The 19,257-nt window shown below is 42.5% G+C and overlaps 1 protein-coding gene across 1 annotated transcript in view; it reads right to left on the bottom strand.

Moving 5' to 3' along the window:
* The window catches only part of LOC147022151 (uncharacterized), a 65,712-nt gene that overhangs the window by 25,912 nt on the left and 20,543 nt on the right, over positions 1-19,257 (bottom strand). The window contains exons 14-16 of the mRNA XM_085892793.1: positions 8,967-9,032; positions 3,303-3,373; positions 354-410 (exon numbers count right to left, since the gene is read on the bottom strand). Of these exons, the coding sequence (XP_085748919.1) occupies positions 354-410; positions 3,303-3,373; positions 8,967-9,032 (194 nt within the window). The remainder of the gene's footprint in view (positions 1-353; positions 411-3,302; positions 3,374-8,966; positions 9,033-19,257) is intronic.

The following is a 19,257-nucleotide window of genomic DNA, read 5'->3' as shown; positions in this document are numbered from 1 at the left end:
TCCCCCCCCTCACCCTCCGCCCCTCCTACACCCCGTCCTTGCTCTTTGTTTGTGTCACAAAAATATTTTCAATGATTTTGATTTATCATACTTTATACAGAGTATTGGTGCTGCTGAAGCAGTTTCTGGGCAAGGGTTATACTGGGTGGAATGTCATTTCCTTCTCACCATTGTTTGTACATTCTCTATCCTTTTAAATGCTAAATATTAAGCAAGGAAGCAGCACATACTCGATTAAAAGTCTTTGGTATGACTCAGTCAGGTTCAAACCACCGACCCACCAGACTCGGAGCGGACGCTCTAACCATTATACCACCAGTCTGAATCAACAAGCGTGTGGTGCAGTGAGTTACCTTTAGGTCCAGATGAGCGATATTCTGGTCATGCATATGTTCAATCGCAGAAAACATCTGGAAAGACATGAAAGAGATTAAAACATGGATACAGACCGATTTTTACTTTTTATATGTTGTTACTAAATATTTTTTTATTCTTTAAGTTATATTAAACTAGAATGGCACTTTTTGACATGGCAACATCACCAGATATGCCTCCACCCACATAATTACATCATTGTACATGCTTGTGCCAAGTTTAATTTAAATTGCTGAACCAAGATTCAAAATGTTATACAATTCTGGCTACCAAACTATGTGTCCCATCAGGTTGAAATTTAAATAAAAATATATATATATATATATATATATATATATATATATATATATATATATATATATATATATATATATATATTCCCCATCACTACTAGATCATAACTGTGACGTTACACGTCGATTGATGAAACGGTTCAAGATAAATAATTTTTAAAAGATTTTCACTCAATCAGATGTGGCTGCCAGATCATGTGACCTATTAATTATTTGTGTACACCATGGTATCACCAAGGCTTGGTGAACATGTGGGTGTGACGTTTCCCTTTGATCTGTCAGGCAGTTTTAGAGAAGAGAGAGGAGTTTTAAAAGTTTAATCTTCAAAAAATCATAACTGCCAAACCATGTGACCCAAGACGTCAAAGGTGGATAACTTTCTGTTCCTCATGGAAAGACGATCATACCTGTAAAAGTTTCGCCTCGATCTGTTCAGCCGTTTCAGAGGAGAATTTTGAAGGTTTTTATGTATATATATATATATATATATATATATATATATATATATATATATATATATATATATATATATATATATTTTTTTTTAAATGGCTGCGGAATCACGTGAACAATGACGGCATCAATCCCCCCCACCCACCCCCCCAATACAATTTTTTGTTTTGTTTCCATTGCCGAGGCTTGTATGAGAGCTAAAACACGACGCACAGTAAGGGGGGCATGAGATAAGAGGGGTGGAAGAGGGAAGGACAAAACAGTGGGGAACAAAGACATTAGGAGATCTGTGGAAGGGAGAGGGATGGGGCGGGGAACATGGGGAATAGAAGATGGACATTACAGGGATATTCAGAAAGGAAAGCAGGGAATTTGAAGGAGGTGGATTAACGGGGGTGGAAAAGATTGAGGTTTTGGATTGGGGAAGATAAGAGGTGGTGGTGAACAACTGTTTTGAAGGCCTGGAGGGAAGAATGGGATTGAAGAGAGTGAGGGAGTTTATTCCAAAAGCAGGAAAAAAGAGGAATGAAAGAGCGAAGGTGAGCAGTGATTCGTGATTTTGGTAGTTTTACCAGAAGGGGGTTGCTGGCGGACCTTGAGCGCCCTGCGGAAATATGGGGGGGAGCAGGCAGACAGACAGAGCAGGGGGGGGCGAGACAAGAGAGGAGATGGTAGAAGACAGAACGACCACTGACCTGTGCGGTGAGAGAGTGCGAGGCCCAAAGACTCAGCCTCGTCGCGGGAGATGCCAATGATCCTAAATGAATTGGTTTCCACATCGTGAAACCGAGAAAGGTGAGTGGCAGGAGCACCAGCCCTGAGGGGAGAGCAGTACTCCAACAGACTGCAGACGAAAGCTTTGTATGTGATCAGGAGTTCAGGAGGGCTGAGGAAGGACTTTGCACGATGGAGGATTCCCAGTCAGCGACTGGCTTGGGAGGCCAGGTTGGAAATGTGGCTTTCCCAGGAACGATCATGGCAGATAGTGAGATCCATAAGCTTGAAGGAAAGGACTTCTTGCAGAGGATTGATAAGAAAGTAGATTGGTGGGCGGGGGGGGGGGGGGAGGTTCCAGATGGTCCTTTCGGAGAGACATCATGAGAGTGTGAGATTTGTCAGGATTGAAAGACATGTTCCACGTCTTAGACCAGTTTGTGATTTTATCCAGATCTGCAGAGGGTGAAGAAGCTGCTGCTTGCTGGTCTGAGGGATGACAGATGGTACAGCAGAGGGTGGAGTCAACAGCAAAGAGATAAAGAGGATTTTCCAGAGAGTCGGAGAGATCATTGATGAAAACCAGAAAAAGAACAGGGCCCAGAACGCTACCTTGAGGAACTGCAGCCTGGACAGGAAGAGGGGATGAGAGAACTCCATTTCGGGCAACACGTTGACTGCGACAGGAGAGGAAGTCTGCAAGCCATGAGTGGAGATGGCCTTGGATACCATAGGAAGAGAGTTTGGTGAGCAGGGCAGGGTGCCAGACTATGTCACAGAGTGCAGGGACAGTTGGGTGTGACTGGGTAAGGTGGGTACAGAAAGCGATGGGTTTCGCACACAAGATTTAGATGCAAACACTGAGTTTAGCCATTCAGCCTTTTCACGTGCAGTGTCAGCAGTGCGGCCATTTGAGGTAAGGGAGGCGATGAAGGGGGAGCATACACCAGAAACAGATTTGATTAGACGCCACAAGGATTTGGAGGAGGAAGAAAGGTTTGAGAGTTTTGAGAATTTAGCCTGAGATGACCCTCAAAAATATTCATTCTGATTGGATAAAGCGTTCAACGTATGCAATTATGATGTGATAACGAAGCCGCCGATGACATCAACAACAAAAACAACAAAAAAATACTCGTTTCCCATGGGGAGTACTTGACAAGTGCCCAGTTTCAATTTTTTTCCATGGAGCGGTTTCGGAGATAGAGGTCCAAGTTTTTTTCCATTTTTCCAAAATGGCTGCCACACGACGTGACATATGACATCATAATTATCATGAAAACATTCTACATGAGTAGTTGCTCACATTGTGAAAATTTTGTGTCAATCAGATAAGCAGTTGCAGAGAAAACAGAGAATATTGGCACAGACAGGCGTATGTACAGACATATGACCTGAAAACACAATACCTCCGGTGACGGGCATAGAAACATCACATGTGATGACAATAAAGTTAAATCAGCTCACCTGGACCATAATATGCCACGCATGTCTCTCTGAAAGCTTTTGATACTGGCAGAGATATTTACCAAGCGTATCTGCACACATTGATAGAGAAGCATTATTAGGACTCTTTAAACACATTAGTATTTTGTCAATTAGGGCAGTTTACACCATGTCCTATTGGCCAATGGGACATGCCAGGTTGGGCCAGAAGCAGCATCAAATCTACTTTGATCTGTAATTATCAAGCGTTTGATTGGGTGGTGGTGATACATGCTCAGAAAGGCACAAGTAAACTGGCATTCCTTCTGTAAAGCACGACACAGGTACATCTCAATCATAACACCTTACAACAGTCTTACACACTAGTCAGGAGAGAAATATGTGCTCTATAAACTGTCCTTTTCTATAATTTGGTGGCAGGGATACGGCCAGGTTAATTGCTAGGGTATCCAATTGTCCATGTGACGTTTCCTCACCTCACCCAGATAGCCCAAAGATAGGACTCCGTTCTCAATGAAGAATGAGGCTTAAACGTCATCTTTTCAGCTAATGATTAGATTCCATCCCCATCCTGACCATTGGTTCCACCGCTCAGGCTGGACTCTTGGTTCAAGGCATGAAAAATGTTTTCATTTGTTTTTAGAAACCTCGACATCTTTTTGGCAGCGGGACTTGATAACAGTTGCTTCATTTTGAAAAAGATTTAACATATTTACACAAGATTTGTTTCCCAAAAACAATATAAGAATAAATAATTGGGACTATCAGTGGTATTCATACAAATTTAAAGAAAGAGAGAGATAAAAGAGTGCAGTTAACTGGGTGAACACTGTCAGACCCTGAAAGCAACCTTCATCTCAGAGTAAAGATCTAACTCTTGCATTATTTTTCTTACAATGCCAACTCGTGTTGAAAATGACAAAGTGAGTTACTGCAATAATAATCGCAGTGCTGAAACTCGAGGCCTTAATACCTGGAATCTGTGAACTGTTGGACCTTGCTGTTCATGGACTCCATGTATTCGCGGGTCATAGTGTGTGACTTGCTTCGACATTCACGAAGCTGTTAGTGTTAGCATTATTATTATTATTTTTATAACACTTCAGGACTTACCTCCTATATATATCCACCTGGGAAATTGGAAATCAGCCAACATCACAGCATTACGTAAAAAGCTGCAAAAACGGATCCCCTTAACTACAGGCCAATTAGCTTACTGTACTAATCATCAGCAAGGTCGTGGAATCCATCATCACAGTTGACATAAAATCATTCCTTTTCTCCAACAGCCTCATCTCAGATCATCAATTTGGATTCAGACCTGGTCACTCTATCTTGAACATGCTGCTTCTACTCTCCCAACAATGGTGGAGGCCCTCAATATCAGACATGAGATCAGGCCCACCTCTCTGTATATATCTCGAGCTTTTGATAGTCTGGCATCCTGCCTTGCTGCCCAAACTATCTGCCTATGGAATCCAAGGCTAACTCCACTCTTGGATGATTGACTTCCTCCACTCTCATCGTCAATTTGTGGCTCTCAACGGAACTCTTTCATCTCATCTTCCTGTAAAGGCTGGAGTACCCCAAGGCAGTGTTCTCGGCTCTATCATATGGTGGTTGAGGGGGAAGGTGGGGGTGTGGGGTGGTGGTGGTGGGGTTGGGGTGGGGTGGTTATGGTGGTGGGGGTGGGGATGTGGGGTGTGGATGGGTGTGGGTGGTGTGGTGCAGTGGGCCTGCGGGGGCAGGCACACGTCTAAAATGCTGGCACACGTCGAATACGTATGGGTAAGTTTTGTATACGTTAAGAGCATGCTGGCATACGTCGTAGTACACAGAGCTGTTAGACAAATTTTCCATGCTTGAAATTTTTCGACGTATGCCAGCGTATGACTCGCACGTTCCGCATACGCTGGCCATAAGTTGTAAGCATGTTACGCGATCGTTGACACACGTCGACACACGTTACTTGTAAGTTACTTATAAGTCGAAACACATCGAGGTAATGTTTAGCATACCCGAAACTTATTTCTAACCTATGAGTAACGTGTTGCAGGCACGTTACGCGATCGTTGACACACGTTACTTGTAAGTTACTCATTAGTCGAAACACGTCGAGGTAATGGTTAGCGTCAGTGTTCCAGACTCCTTGGTTATTTTTTTTTCTTTCTTTCTTCGGTATGACGGTGATGTTGACACTTCGATTTCTAGTGCGGTTATAATATAATATAATTAATAGGCTGCCGCTCAACGATTTAAATCATAACCGCACTAGAAATCGAAGTGTCAACATCACCATGATGCCGAAGAAAGAAAAAAAAATACCAAGGAGTCTGGAGCACTGACGCTAACCATTACCTCGACGTGTTTCGACTTATGAGTAACTTACAAGTAATGTGTGTCGACGTGTGTCAACGATCGCGTAACGTGCCTACAACTTATGGCCAGCGTATGCGGAATGTGTGTCATACGCTGGCAGACGTCGAAAAATTTTCAACATGCTGAAAATTTGTCGACATACTACAACGTATGCCAGCGTGCTCCAGCGTGCTCTTAACGTATACAAAACTTACCCATAACGTATTCGACGTGTGCCAGCGTATTCGGCAAATTTTTCATACGTCGGCATACGCTGGCTAAAACGTCAAGGTGTGATAGCGGCTTGACACTTCTATGTCTCGTGCAGTTATGATTTGAATCGTCGAACCACAGCCTATTAATAGCCTACGCCACGTGATCGTCGGCGATACGCTGCCGCGCGCTATGCATAAGTTAGACTATCGTTGGGCATAGGTTGTGAACACTGACAACACGCTCCGCATTCGTTGATATAAGTTATCTATATGTTATGGAAACGTTCTGTGTACGTTACTAATACGTTATGCATACGTCCAACTCGTTATGAATACGTCCAAAAGTGGAAAAAAACATCAATAGTTCAGCGTACGCCAGCGTTTTACATACATTTTGATACCTTGCCATACGCTGGCTAAAACGTCAAGGTGTGACAGGGCCTTAAACACCTTTCTTCGATTTGTTGGTGATATACCAGGGATTTTTTCATATCGTTTTTTTTGGTCTACCGGTATAGTCAGAATTCAAATGCTGGCATATCGATATGAAAGGTTACACCGATATAACTGGTATATCGACATATCACCAGAATCTACCCTCTGGAAAATCCTCTTGATATCTTTGCTGATGAGTTAACTCTCTGCCGTGACATTAGTGGGGGCAGATAACAGCAATTTTTGAGAGGAATCATGCAAATGATGATACAAGCATCAAATTTGGCACATTTGTTCTCCAGGGGATTCTAATCAAATCTGCCTGATTGGCCATTTGAAAATCCAAATTTTGAAAAAAAAAAAAAAAAAACTTCAAAAAAGTCAAGATCACGAATCAATGTTGGATGCTGGCTGAGATCGGTGAACGTTTCAGAAACATCATCAAAGACGTTCCAAGTCTGCCATGCAGTTTTCTTCCCTTTACGACGGAAGGCAGACACGACGTCACATCCAGTGAACGCATGAAAGTATGGGATCCCTCTAGCTTTCTCAGACCCTATTGCAGAAACTACCTCATGGACTGGAATCCATCGCGCCTTGGCTCCTTGGCCAAAGGCAATCCACATGTTCTCAAAACCTAGTTCCTGTAAGGATGGCAGTACAGATATTGCTATGACTAGTACGTCCGTGTCATTAGCCTTAATGATAATAGACTTGCTACCATCCGTCGTTGCATCCCTGGCGTGTACAAATATTCGAGTGTCAGCTTCTTCATGACAACATGGAGACACAGCATCCAGTGACTTCCTTGTGTTGCTAATGGCATCTTCTCCTTTTGTGACAATGACTGTGCTTGTCGTCTGTGCTTCACACATCTTTTCCGCAAGGAAGTGAAACGGTTCAGTCTTGTTGCTGTCATCTCGAAGAAAGCTTCTCCAGTTACTTGGGGTCTTACTGGTTCCTGTCACTCTTCTTCTGATTCCTTGCCCCCTTTTCGACCTTGCCTCGGACTTCAGACTTGACTTCTTGTACACATCAAACACTACGTCCACCCTCTCATACCTGGCACCATAGGATTCCACCTTTGGGATGATGTCTTCTTCAGCATAGTCATCAAATATCTTTGAAGTGCATGGAGGTAGGGCATTGATAAGTGCTGAGCCATCAATGATGACTGCATCTCCTCTTGGTTCTCTGTCCGGGATGTTCACTTGCGCTTCAAGAATTTCAGCCAGCTGTGACTTCAAAAAAAATTTTAAGTTTTTTTTTCTTCAAATTTTTCAAAATTTGGATTTTCAAATGGCCAATTGGGAAGATTTGATCAGAAAGCCCTGCAGAACAGAAATACCAAATTTGATGCTTGTATCATAATTTGCACGATTTTTCTACTATCTACTACACTACATCTCTCATCCTTATGGCAGACAGGCAGCAGTCTTTTCTCTCTCCTCAGACCATGACAACATCACAAACCGGTCAAACACAATTTTGCTTATTTATCCATATTGTCCACCCTTTGCATTCTCCCTTACCGCTCCCTCATCGTTACTTGCGTCCCTTGGTTGTCCGTCTCCGACTACTTTCTCCTTCTGCCCTGCTGTTGTTGTTTCTCCTCTCCTGCTGTTCCATTTGTTATGTTGTGTCCTGATTTGTTCTGTGTAATCGCTCTTCCACGAGCCTAGACCATGTTTAAATTTTTTATTTTTTAAACAATGCCCCGATATTCACAGCATTTTTCAGAAACGTATCCCCCACTAGTAACAGGGTTCAACAGTATATATTAATCCAACAATATTTGAATACACTGCACAGTTTTGGTGGTTTTGGACTTCGTTGGCTCATACGAGTCACAATACTTTCATCACTTTGACACCTTTTCAGAAAATTCTCCATCATCACTTCAGAGCGGAGCACATATGGTGAAAATGCTTTTATGATAGGTTGGTTAAATGTGGCTAACATAATTGCAATTCAAATTGCTTAGGTCTGGCACATAACCAGAGTTGAGCAAACTGCATAGGCCTGAGAATAAAACAGCCATTCCAAGGCTAAAAGCTGCTGCTGTAAGGACTGCCAAAAAACAGGCTCCACATCTCGCCAAGCCTCTATTGTTTCTGTAAGCACCTCCTGAGACGAGGACATAATGGAGCAGATGCTAACCACAAGAAGTGGTACATTTATATGGGCTATTATAGTGGCTATTATATGAAGAAGGTACATATAATAGCTGGATGTGGTCACAAAAAGGGGGCGGGGGGGAGGGGGGGAAGAATTTTTAATTGTACCATTTTCATGGAAGATCTCCATACATTAGGAACATTTAATGTTTAAAAAAATTTTTTTAATCCCGATTTCTGTACAGGTATGTAGGTGTGTATCCACTTGTAAATGTCATTGTACTCTGATTTTACTTTCACCTTGTACTTCCCAAAGTACGAAGATGGTATTGCTTAATATGTGATGCGTAAATCAAAAGTCATGTGATGTGAATGCCACGTTTTCTGAAAGGTGTGAACCTTTGACACAGTGAACAAAGTCCTTAAAAAACTGGCTGTTTATCACAATCAGCAATGTACCAGAATTTGGTGATAATGAATGTTTTAGCTGTTAAGTGTGATTTGACTCGATGGACACAAACATCAGCAGAGTTTCAAAAAAATAAACTTAGAAAACTTACCTCCTTCCACAAATTCCAAACCTAGGATGAGATGTCCTTTCACATCATATGAGTCGTACATCTTTACTGTTTGGGAGACAAAGTGCAGCTCAAGTTAAGAAAATATAATAAACTCAAAGACAAAAAAACTAGAGGGGGAGCACTCGGTAGAGTGCAAAACCTCTGCCGCCAATACTGCTAGGTCACTCAAGTGAACCTGATATCCTATTCATTCAATTTGACGTCAACAGTGCTCGCAGAGTTATAGTTTGCAACTTTCCCTTTTACTTTTAACTTTTACATACTCAATTCATTCGTCATAACTAGATTCCTTGAGACAGAAATTGATTTTACGTGGGTATATCCACCTGAAGTTCCAAAATCAGCCGCAATTATAATTTTGGCATTTTTTTGTTGGAAATCACTTATAACGTGTAGAAATGCAAAAAAAAAATCGAAATTTTGTTGAAAAAAAAGTTGCAAAAATATTTTTTTTCTCTAACAAATTTTTTTTGAGGGGGGGGTTGGAAAGCACTTAAAACATGCAGAAATGCAAAAAAAAAAAAATCAAATATTTTTTCAAAATGGCCGCCATAGCGGCCATATTGGATTTTGGACAGAGTCCAAAATCTGATCGCATGATCCTTGGACCATACCCAGCAATGCCAACCCTCCCGATTTCATCGGGAGGCTTCCGAAAATTCACCCAAACTCCCGCCCTTACGATCACTATCCTTATCCTCCCGAAATTTTGATATTTTTGCACTGTTCACTCATCAGAATGTACTAGTATGAGAATTGAATGAAAAGCATCGTCTGCTACGTATAGCATGTGGTAACTCCATAACGTTCGCTGCTACCAAATTGTACGTAAAAAATTGCAAATTCAAATGAGGAGCAGCGAAACATTGGGTCTGGATCTCGCTTATGCGATCATGCACTGAGATTTAGTGCATGCGGTATGTGTGCAATACAGTGCATGCGGTATGTGTGCAATACAGTGCATGCGGTATGTATGCACAGTGTATATGCATGCGATACGCTCACTGCATGCAGCTGGGCCCCGTACCAGCCCGGGCGGTCGCGACCACCGTGCGGTGTTTAATTTAACAGCCGCTAGAGTTCTACGAGTCGCGCTGCAGCTGTGGAACATCGACTTCGAAGTTACCGATGCTTCAAACCCTCGATGTTGATTACGGAATGGCAGAAAAGAAGCTTACGAAGACCAAGAAATGGTCTCAGAAGTACAAGACCGAATACAGTCTCCAATACCCGTGTATTCGAAAGTCTGAAAGAGGAATTCATCATGCGTATTGTACAGTATGCAGCGTTGATATTTCAGTTGAGCACGGAGGTCGCGATGATATTCGGAAGCACGTTGGAAGCAAACGGCACACAGACATTGCAAAGGAGAGATCTTCGAGCACGAGTACCGGTACACTTCTGAATTATTTCACCAAACAAGGGACAAGCGAGGAAGAGGATGTTACCCGAAGGAACCTCTTTAGTGGATTTATTGTGGAACATAACTTGCCCATATCAGTCTCAGATCATGCTGGACCTCAATTTCAAAAGATGTTTCCAGATTCAAAAGTTGCTTCAAAGTATGGATGTGCAAGAACAAAAACTTGCAAGATGTGCAAGATGTGCAAGAACAAAAAAAAAAAAAAAAAAAAAAAAAAAAAAAACAAGAACAAAAGGCAAGAAAAAAAAAAGAAAAAAAAAAAAGAACAAGAACAAAGAAGAAAAAAGAACACTGGTCAACAATTTTTTACTTTCTGAATGTTGTCTAGATTTCTACAAGTGAATTAGGTATTCGGGCACTGCTGAATCAGGAAATGGCATCCGTTTCTCTCCATCAGGTCAGGTTTTTGTGCTAAGTTTATTTGAAAAAAATCAGATCTTGTGACAAAATCAATTACATTTTTGTGGCATTATCAGCTGATTTTTGTCAACACATATCATCCTAAACATGTTTTTAAGAAAAAATGTTTTGCCAACAACATTTATTGATTACATGATAGAAACATCGATTACTGTCATCTGAATGGTGGGCATTGATAAAGGTAAGTACAAGTAAATTGCATGTTGCGTCACCACTGTTCAAACTTCAGGGCTTGAACTTCCGTTTCTTCGAACTCCTGGAATGTTCAGCGGCAGGGAGGTCTCTCTTCAGATTCCAACAGTAGTCAGCCATCATGACTGCGTCCCAGCGACCCTGATACCTGGTCTCCATCTCCTTCATGTCCTGATGGAATCTCTCCCCCTGCTCGTCACTCATTGAACCCAGGTTCTCAGGAAACCGGTTCATATGTGAAAATAGGTAGTGCATCTTGATGCTCATGTTGCAGCCCAGGTTTCTGAAAGCAGTCAGCATGTTGTTGACAAGTTCTGCGTAGTTTCTGGCCTTATTGTTGCCAAGAAAGTTCTTCACTACCAAAACAAATGTCTTCCACGCTTCCAGTTCCACTTCGTCATTGAGTTTTTGAACTCTGGATCTCTGATGAGCTGACGGATCTGAGAACCATCAAAGATGCCAGCTTTCAACTTCTCCATGGTCAATCCTGGAAAAGCCTGGCACAGTAAGTGAAGCAGTCACCATCTTTGTCCAGAGCCTTGGTGAACTGCTTGATTAAGCCGAGCTTGATGTGCAGCGGTGGGAAGAGTATTCTGTCTCTGTCCACCAGAGGGTCGTTGATGACGTTCTCTTCTTTGCATGGCACCAATTCCTCCCGCACAGGCCAGTCCTTCTTCGTGTAATGCTGAGCACGGTCCCTACTATCCCACATGCACAGAAAACATGGGTACTTGGTGAAGCCAGACTGTTGTCCCAACAAAAAGTTCACCATCTTCAGGTCAACACAAATAAACCACTTATGCTGATCATAACCAATTTTCTCCAGCACGTACTTCACCGCTTCATACTTCTCCTTCAGTGTAGTCGAGTGAGCGATGGGTACAGAGGCAAACTGGTTGCCGTTGTGTAGCAGAACACATTTCAGTGATCGTCTGCTGCTGTCAATGAACAGTCTCCAATCTTTGGGTTCGTACTGTGGCACTCCAAGCTTGAGCAGAAGCGCATGTCATAAATTGGCGCATGTAGGTATTGTACATTCTTCAGAGTTCGTTATTTCAAGAAATACAACTTTTTTGTATCACATTATTACAAAATCTGCCCCATTAACTTTAGTTTTGATCCACGAACTTTATGCTTTGCCTCACCAATTTTTGGAAGATTTTGAGGTTTTATGACTTCAAACTGATCCCTTTTCGACATAATCACCTAGAACTATCGTACCTGAATACTTTTGTCATTAAAATAATTATTTCCAATTAAAACAATTATTTGACATGACATTTTACCCCCACCAACTTCTTCTAAATGCTCCACACATGTGTACATGTGAACAAAAATGTAAAAAACGACATGTGGCCATATCTCAAAACTTGACCTGATTGAACAAAACTAATGTGAGTTTTGGATTCAGCGCATCAGATTCGTCCTAAATCAGCTTAAAAATGCAGACAACAAATTTGTTGTTGACCAGTGTAATTGGTGAGTTGTCAAATGTTACTGCTTCATCTATTGCCGATATTGCTAGACTAGCTCCATTTAGCCTAGCTACAGACGGTAGCAATGACAGTGGTGAGGCCCAGCTATATCCTGTCCTGATTTCGTGCTATGACAACAGTGCTGGGATTGTGAAGCAAGGTTTGCTAAGTTTGCCTGCGTGCAAACAAGATTCCACTGGAGAAAACATTTTCAAACTGCTTGATCATGAGTTCAGTGACAGGAAAATTCCGTGGGGAAATTGTGTTTCCTTTTGTGCTGATAATGCCTCTGTCATGGTGTGGGCAAGCACAAAGGAGTCGCTGCTTATATCCACAAACAAAATCCAGAGTGCTACATCATGGGATGCCCTTGCCATATGATGCACAATACGGCCAAGAACGCGGCTCAGGCCTTACCCATTGAATTAGATGACTTTCTCATCGATATTTACTACTACTTGGACAAAAGTAGTAAACGCGTCAAAGGAGTGAAAGCACTGCAAGAACTCTGTGATGCCCCGACACACAAGATTCTGAAGCATGTCGCAACAAGGTGGCTGTCCCTTGGTCAGTGCCTAGACAGGCTGATTGAACAGTGGGGAGCCACTTCGCCTCTTCTTCAAAGAAGAAGTACGAAGAAAATGCAACCAACTGTAGCCAAGACTCTAACAACGAGCAAGAAGGACGGCACTGTATCTACTGCCAGTACTGGCACTGCAGGATCAAGCACTAGTGGAGCAGCATTCACCACTACCACTGCAGTATCTGCTGCGAAGAAGACAGCAGGGACAGCACCAAAACCAATGCTGAGAGCAGGTAGCATCACCGGCCCTTCATCACGTTCATCTACAAAGCAGATCCCTTCAGAGTCGAGAAAGACTGTGATAGTCCCATCTACAGGCAAAGAAGGACCCAAGTTAAGTTCTGCTTTTGCCAAATCACTTGATAGAAGCTCAGCAAAACCTTCGAATCAGAGGTCTTCTTCCTTGGCTGCACCTACCTCAAGCTCTCTCCTCAAACGTAAAATTGGATCTGGTACTACGAGTCTGACCTCTTCTGCTGGCAGTAAACGCAAGTGTGATCGCCCTGCGGCTAAGTGTACTACGAGTTCTACAACTAAAAGCGCATCTTCCTCAAACACTGTGCAGGAATCTAGAGAAAACGTGTCAACAGGATGTTCTTGTCACCACAAACAAAACTCTATTGTTTCTTCCTTCGATATGCGAACAAGCTTTTTGAGAAGGGGAATCTTCTGCTCCAAAGAGACGAACCCTGTATTCATCTCCTGCACGGAGAATTGAATGGTCTTCTGAAAGATATCTTCGTACGGTTTTTGAAACCATCGGTGTCATCGGGTTGCTCTGGTAAATGTACCCTTCTCTGACAGAAATCATCAGAAGAATGATGAGGACCTCATGATTGGGAAAGATGCCAAACTGTATATAAGGGAACAAAGGAGTCTCAAGAAATCCACCTTCACTCTGAGTGAGTCAGACATCCAAGGTTTCTTCAGTGCAGTTCGCTCATATTATGTGAAAGCCTGCAATTACATATTCAAAACCTGGCCGCTAGATGATGAATTAGCCAAGCATGCTCAGGTGCTGGATGTTAAGCTACACCAAGAAGTGGGGTTTGACTGTGTGGAGTTTTTCATCAAGAAATTCCCTGTCTGTTCAGTGGCGGTGATAGTGACATAGACAGTCTTGAGAGTGAATTCGCTCACTACCAGGCAGACGCCTCCATAGCTACAATTGCTACTGAGACAGTGAGAGTGGATGAGCAGTGGCATCGGATTTCACAGCTCACAGATCCCTGCACTGGTGCCAAGAAGTATCCTAATTTGAGCAAAGTGATGAAGGGAATCTTGGTCATTCCTCATTCGAACGCATCATGTGAGCGGGCACTCAGTCTTGTACGGAAGAATCATACTGAATTTCGTCCCAATTTGAGTGTCAAAACCCTGGAAGCTCTCTTAATTGAAAAACTAGCTCATAGCACCCCTTGCTACCAGAGAGAATACAGCAAAGACATAATCAGAAGGGCTAAAAGAGCCACACACAGCTGTCACTCAGCAAAGCTGCCATGGAAAAAGCAAGCAGCAGTAGTACCAGCCAGTAAGGTAAGAAAAATATTGCTTCTTTTGTGCTTTTTGTTAATCTTTGATTGTCCCCTAACTTACTAATATTAACATACATGTAACATTAAAAAGTGCACAATTTTCCCCTTTTTTTGTTCAAAAAGTGGGAATTCTTAACATGTTAAATGCTCCAAAATAAGGCTCAGAGGGCACTAGAGAGCGTCTAGAACCCCAGAGCTTCCAGGGCCCTAAGGCGGGCCCTGGACCCCGCCGCAGGGGTCGAGCGCTCCGCGCTCGAGATGTGCGCTTCACGCACATTATTTGGTGTCGGTTGCAAATCCTCCCTAATTCTGATTTCCAAAAGTTGGCATCTCTGCATACCTAATCCCCCCACCAAGTTTCGTCGAAATCCGTCGAGGAGTTTTTCCGTAATACTGTTCACAAACAAACAAACAAACAAACAAACAGAAAGGGGTGAAAACAGTAACCTCCGATCTTCGATGCCGGAGGTTAAAAAACAAGAATAAGAATCAACATAGTGACAAAATCAAAAGGCAAACCTGATTTGGCGCTTTCATCATTGATGATCACGTTTCTTCACATCAACACTTCCACACTCTACCATCACTTATGGGGGCCATTGATTGCTCACACTGTTTTTAACTCTCGTCACATGATCTAACAAGCAATCGGTGCACTCTTTCTCATGTTTCAATCCTTACCCACAATTTTTATTTCCTCCATTAACCTTTCTTAACCCAACACTCTTATTTGTATGTTACAGTTTCCTTCCCTCCTTTCTCAACTATTTTCCTGTTTGTTTATTCCCTTGTATATTGTGTCCCAACTGCTGCCCCATGCTCACTTTCAGGGGTGGGTCAAGGGGGGAGGTGAGGGGGCACACCCGGCGTGCACCCTCCCTAAACCTCTTCCCTTCCATCATAAGCGATCGTCTTTTTCATATGAAGACCACAAGGGGAAAACCAGAGATGTCAGGATAAGTCAATTTTGAAGAAACTGAAAAACAAAGTTTCAAGACTTTGGTGGGCTGTTTAATAACTGTCATATAGATTTCGTTTCCAGTAAAAGGAAGAGTGATCATTGGCCGATCAAATTAAGCATGTAGCATTTGCCAAGCTTCTGTGTTATTTAATTTAAGAGCAAAGAACGAATCAATGTTGCAAACTGACATCACTGGTTATTCCCTTGTTTAATAATTGCCAAGCAATTTTAACCCAGGATGTGTAGCAAATTCATGCTTGTTGGTCATTAGCATACATTACATGACTTTGGTGATCACAGATTATTTTTTTCAACATTAAACGGTCATTGTTTTTTTTGTTTGATTGGTGCTCAACGCCATACTCAAGGGTATTTCGCTTATATGACGACGGATTCTCCATTTCTTACTCCGTACTACTTAACTTCATATGATGGAAAACCGGGAGGAAGCCAAGGATAAACCACCCCCGCGATAGCCGAAGTCACCTCATGTGACCCCCTCATATACCTAAGCAGGTTGATTGGGCGGTGGGTACATCGAATGAGGATGGGTACTCAGATGCGCTAACCATTAAGCCACGGCGTGGGTCCCATAAAAGTCACAATAAAGGTTTGACCAGGCTTGAACCACGATATGCACCAACTACAGAGCCCATGATATAACCAAATAGGCCATTGTAGTGCTCAGCGTTTATGCTGTGAAAGTTTTACAACCTTTCATTTTTTAGTTTCTCAACTCTGAATATTATGGTGGAACAGTTAACATGAATGACGCAGAAAGCCAATCTTATCTGAGTGAAAACTTTAATTTTAATACTTTGCAGAACACAAAACCTGTGATCAAAAATAATAGATCCATGATATAACCAAATAGGCTATTGTAGTGCTCAGAGTTTATGCTGTGAAAGTTTTACAACCTTTTCATTTTTTAGTTTCTTAACTCTGAATATTATGGTGGAACAGTTAACATGAATGAAAGGGAGATAACCAGGAGTAAAGTACTGACAACTCTGGGTTTCTACTTGTTCAGCTTTGACAACACTTGTTTTTTCATTGCACGGCTAAACTTTATTCCATGTAAATTATGTGACACCCTGGTTATTTGTTAAAGTAATATTGTGAGAGGAAACCTTATGTTCCCAACTATTGGCAGGTGCAATAACCCTGAAATTTATAAAAAGTGACATCTCTGGTTTTCCCCTTGTGGTCTTCATATGTATTAAGTGTATATAACCAAATACAGTTTGGCCCCATTTTAACGCGATCGTTGAGGTCCATAAAATGTCATCACGAAAAAAGTGGGGTCGCGTTAAATCGGGATTCAAGAAAATCAGCGTTCAAACTGACCCAAAGTTGACCTAATATCCAAAAACACCCCTATTTTCGCCATATTTGACCCGTTTTTGCACGTTTACCTTCTAGCAAGAAAATTACTTTTGAAAATAAAGAATTCCGCGAATAAATCGTTGTTGTTACAGTAGAAATTAAAACAAATAGATTTTCAGTCAAACTTTTTAAGAAACAAAACAACAAATAAAAATATACCATCAGAGATGGGGAATCCCCTGCCATTGAATGAAAAAGGTCATACATATTCCAGATAATGAGGGAGGTGAATTGGAAATGAGACACCATTTGGTCATCATCTCGAAAAAGTTCCCCAGGGGTGAGGAACGTAGAAACCAAAAATAATTAAAATCAGATAAGAGGTTTTCTATTTATTACAAAAAACATTTTTTTCAAGATGGCCGCCCCAGTCAGCCATCTTGGATCCGGCGACGCCCAAAATCAATAGGGTTCTTACTTTTCAGGTGGTACACGTGTGACCCAAATATCAAATCGATATGGCGAACAGTTTATGAGTTATCGCACTCACAGCTATAAATGTTGACGCCCAGACGGACGGACGGACCGCCCCAGTCGGCCATCTTGGAACCGGCCACGCCCAAAATCAATAGGGTTCTTCCTTTTCAGGTGGTACATGTGTGACCCAAATATCAAATCGATATGGCGAACAGTTTATGAGTTATCGCACTCACAGCTATAAATGTTGACGCCCGGACGGACGGACGGACCGCCCCAGTCGGCCATCTTGGAACCGGCCACGCCCAAAATCAATAGGGTTCTTCCTTTTCAGGTGGCACATGTGTGACCCAAATTTCAAATCGATATGGCGAACCGTTTATGAGTTATCGCACTCACAGCTATAAATGTTGACGCCGCCCCAGTCGGCCATCTTGGAGCCGGCCACGCCCAAAATCAATAGGGTTCTTCCTTTTCAGGTGGTACACGTGTGACCCAAATTTCAAATCGATATGGTGAACAGTTTATGAGTTATCGCACTCACAGCTAGAAATGTTGACGCCCAGCCAGCCAGCCGGACGGACGGACCACCCCAGTCGGCCATCTTGGAACCGGCCACGCCCAAAATCAATAGGGTTCTTCCTTTTCAGGTGGTACATGTGTGACCCAAATTTCAAATCGATATGGTGAACAGTTTATGAGTTATCGCACTCACAGCTAGAAATGTTGATGCCCAGCCAGCCGGATGGACGGACGGACGGACGGACAGCCGGGTGATAACAATATCCCCCTTCCGCCACGCGGCGGGGGATAAAACATTGAAGAATATTCGCAATCATCATTTACAGTTTATTTGTTTTAAAAGTGATCGAGTGTTCCTTGCTTGAACATAGCATGTCGCTGGCTGCGAGCGAAATCAAGAATGCTTTTGAGTTGGAGGATTTTTATGTGGTCCACCTCCTGGGTCTCCAACCAACGGAGGCAAGCCTCGAGGTGTTCAATGGCTTCAGACACTTTTGGAGGTGGGGGTGGAGGCTCTTCATTATCATCTTCTTGTGGCTCGAGAACCAGTACACTTGCCTCCGCCAGTGCTATAGTTACGTTACAGACGATCTCGGCGTCCATCAGGTGCTCATATATTGGGCATTCGTCGTCGGCAAAGTGCCACTGGTGTAGCTCTTCTTTGCTCCATTCAGAAAGCTTCTCTGCCTCATGCACATCTTCCTCTGTGAAGCCGTACAAATCTGGCTCGTCATCATCATCTTCCGAGGTGGATTGGCATGATGAAAAGGCTGGCTCCAGACCCTTCTCCCAGCATTCCTGCTTCTTCTTCAACTTTGCAAAGCGACGCGCATAACTTTTCTTCTTGAGATTTTCAGCCACGAAGTGTTGATTCCGGTATCCCGAGGTCTCGTGCAACATGAGTTTGACTTTTAGTCTTGATCACGTCAAGTGCGTGAAGCTTATCTTTCAGAGAAAAAGATTTTCTTTTTCTAACAGTTTGTTCCATTTTTATCAAAAAAAGAAGAAAAGAAAACCCGAAATTAACTCACCAAAAAAACTTTTCAGTTCTAGAAAGAGCAAAAAAAAGGTCCAATGACTCATTGCGTTATATCCGAATTTGCGTTAAATCGGGGCGTGTAAAATCGGTGTTTCACTGTATGTGGGATCACCCGATATTCCTGAGACCACAGCTGATGTTGACCGCAGCACACAACATGGAACCGATTAGTACCATTCCGTTTGTTCCCATGGTGGCTACTCAATGATTAACGAATTACCGGAATCATGTCATCGGAGATGCTTCATTTTCTCCTAACCATTCATGAACTAAGAAGTGGAATGGTATCCCAAATATCAGATAATCCAGAGTCCCTA

The sequence above is a fragment of the Eptatretus burgeri genome, chromosome 8 (genome assembly GCF_056783735.1).
Source record: "Eptatretus burgeri isolate ZD-2024b chromosome 8, Ebu_testis_v1, whole genome shotgun sequence".
NCBI classification, from domain to species: Eukaryota; Metazoa; Chordata; class Myxini; order Myxiniformes; family Myxinidae; genus Eptatretus; species Eptatretus burgeri.
Note: the sequence above shows the minus strand (reverse complement) of the source record. Positions and strands in the feature narration are given on the sequence as shown.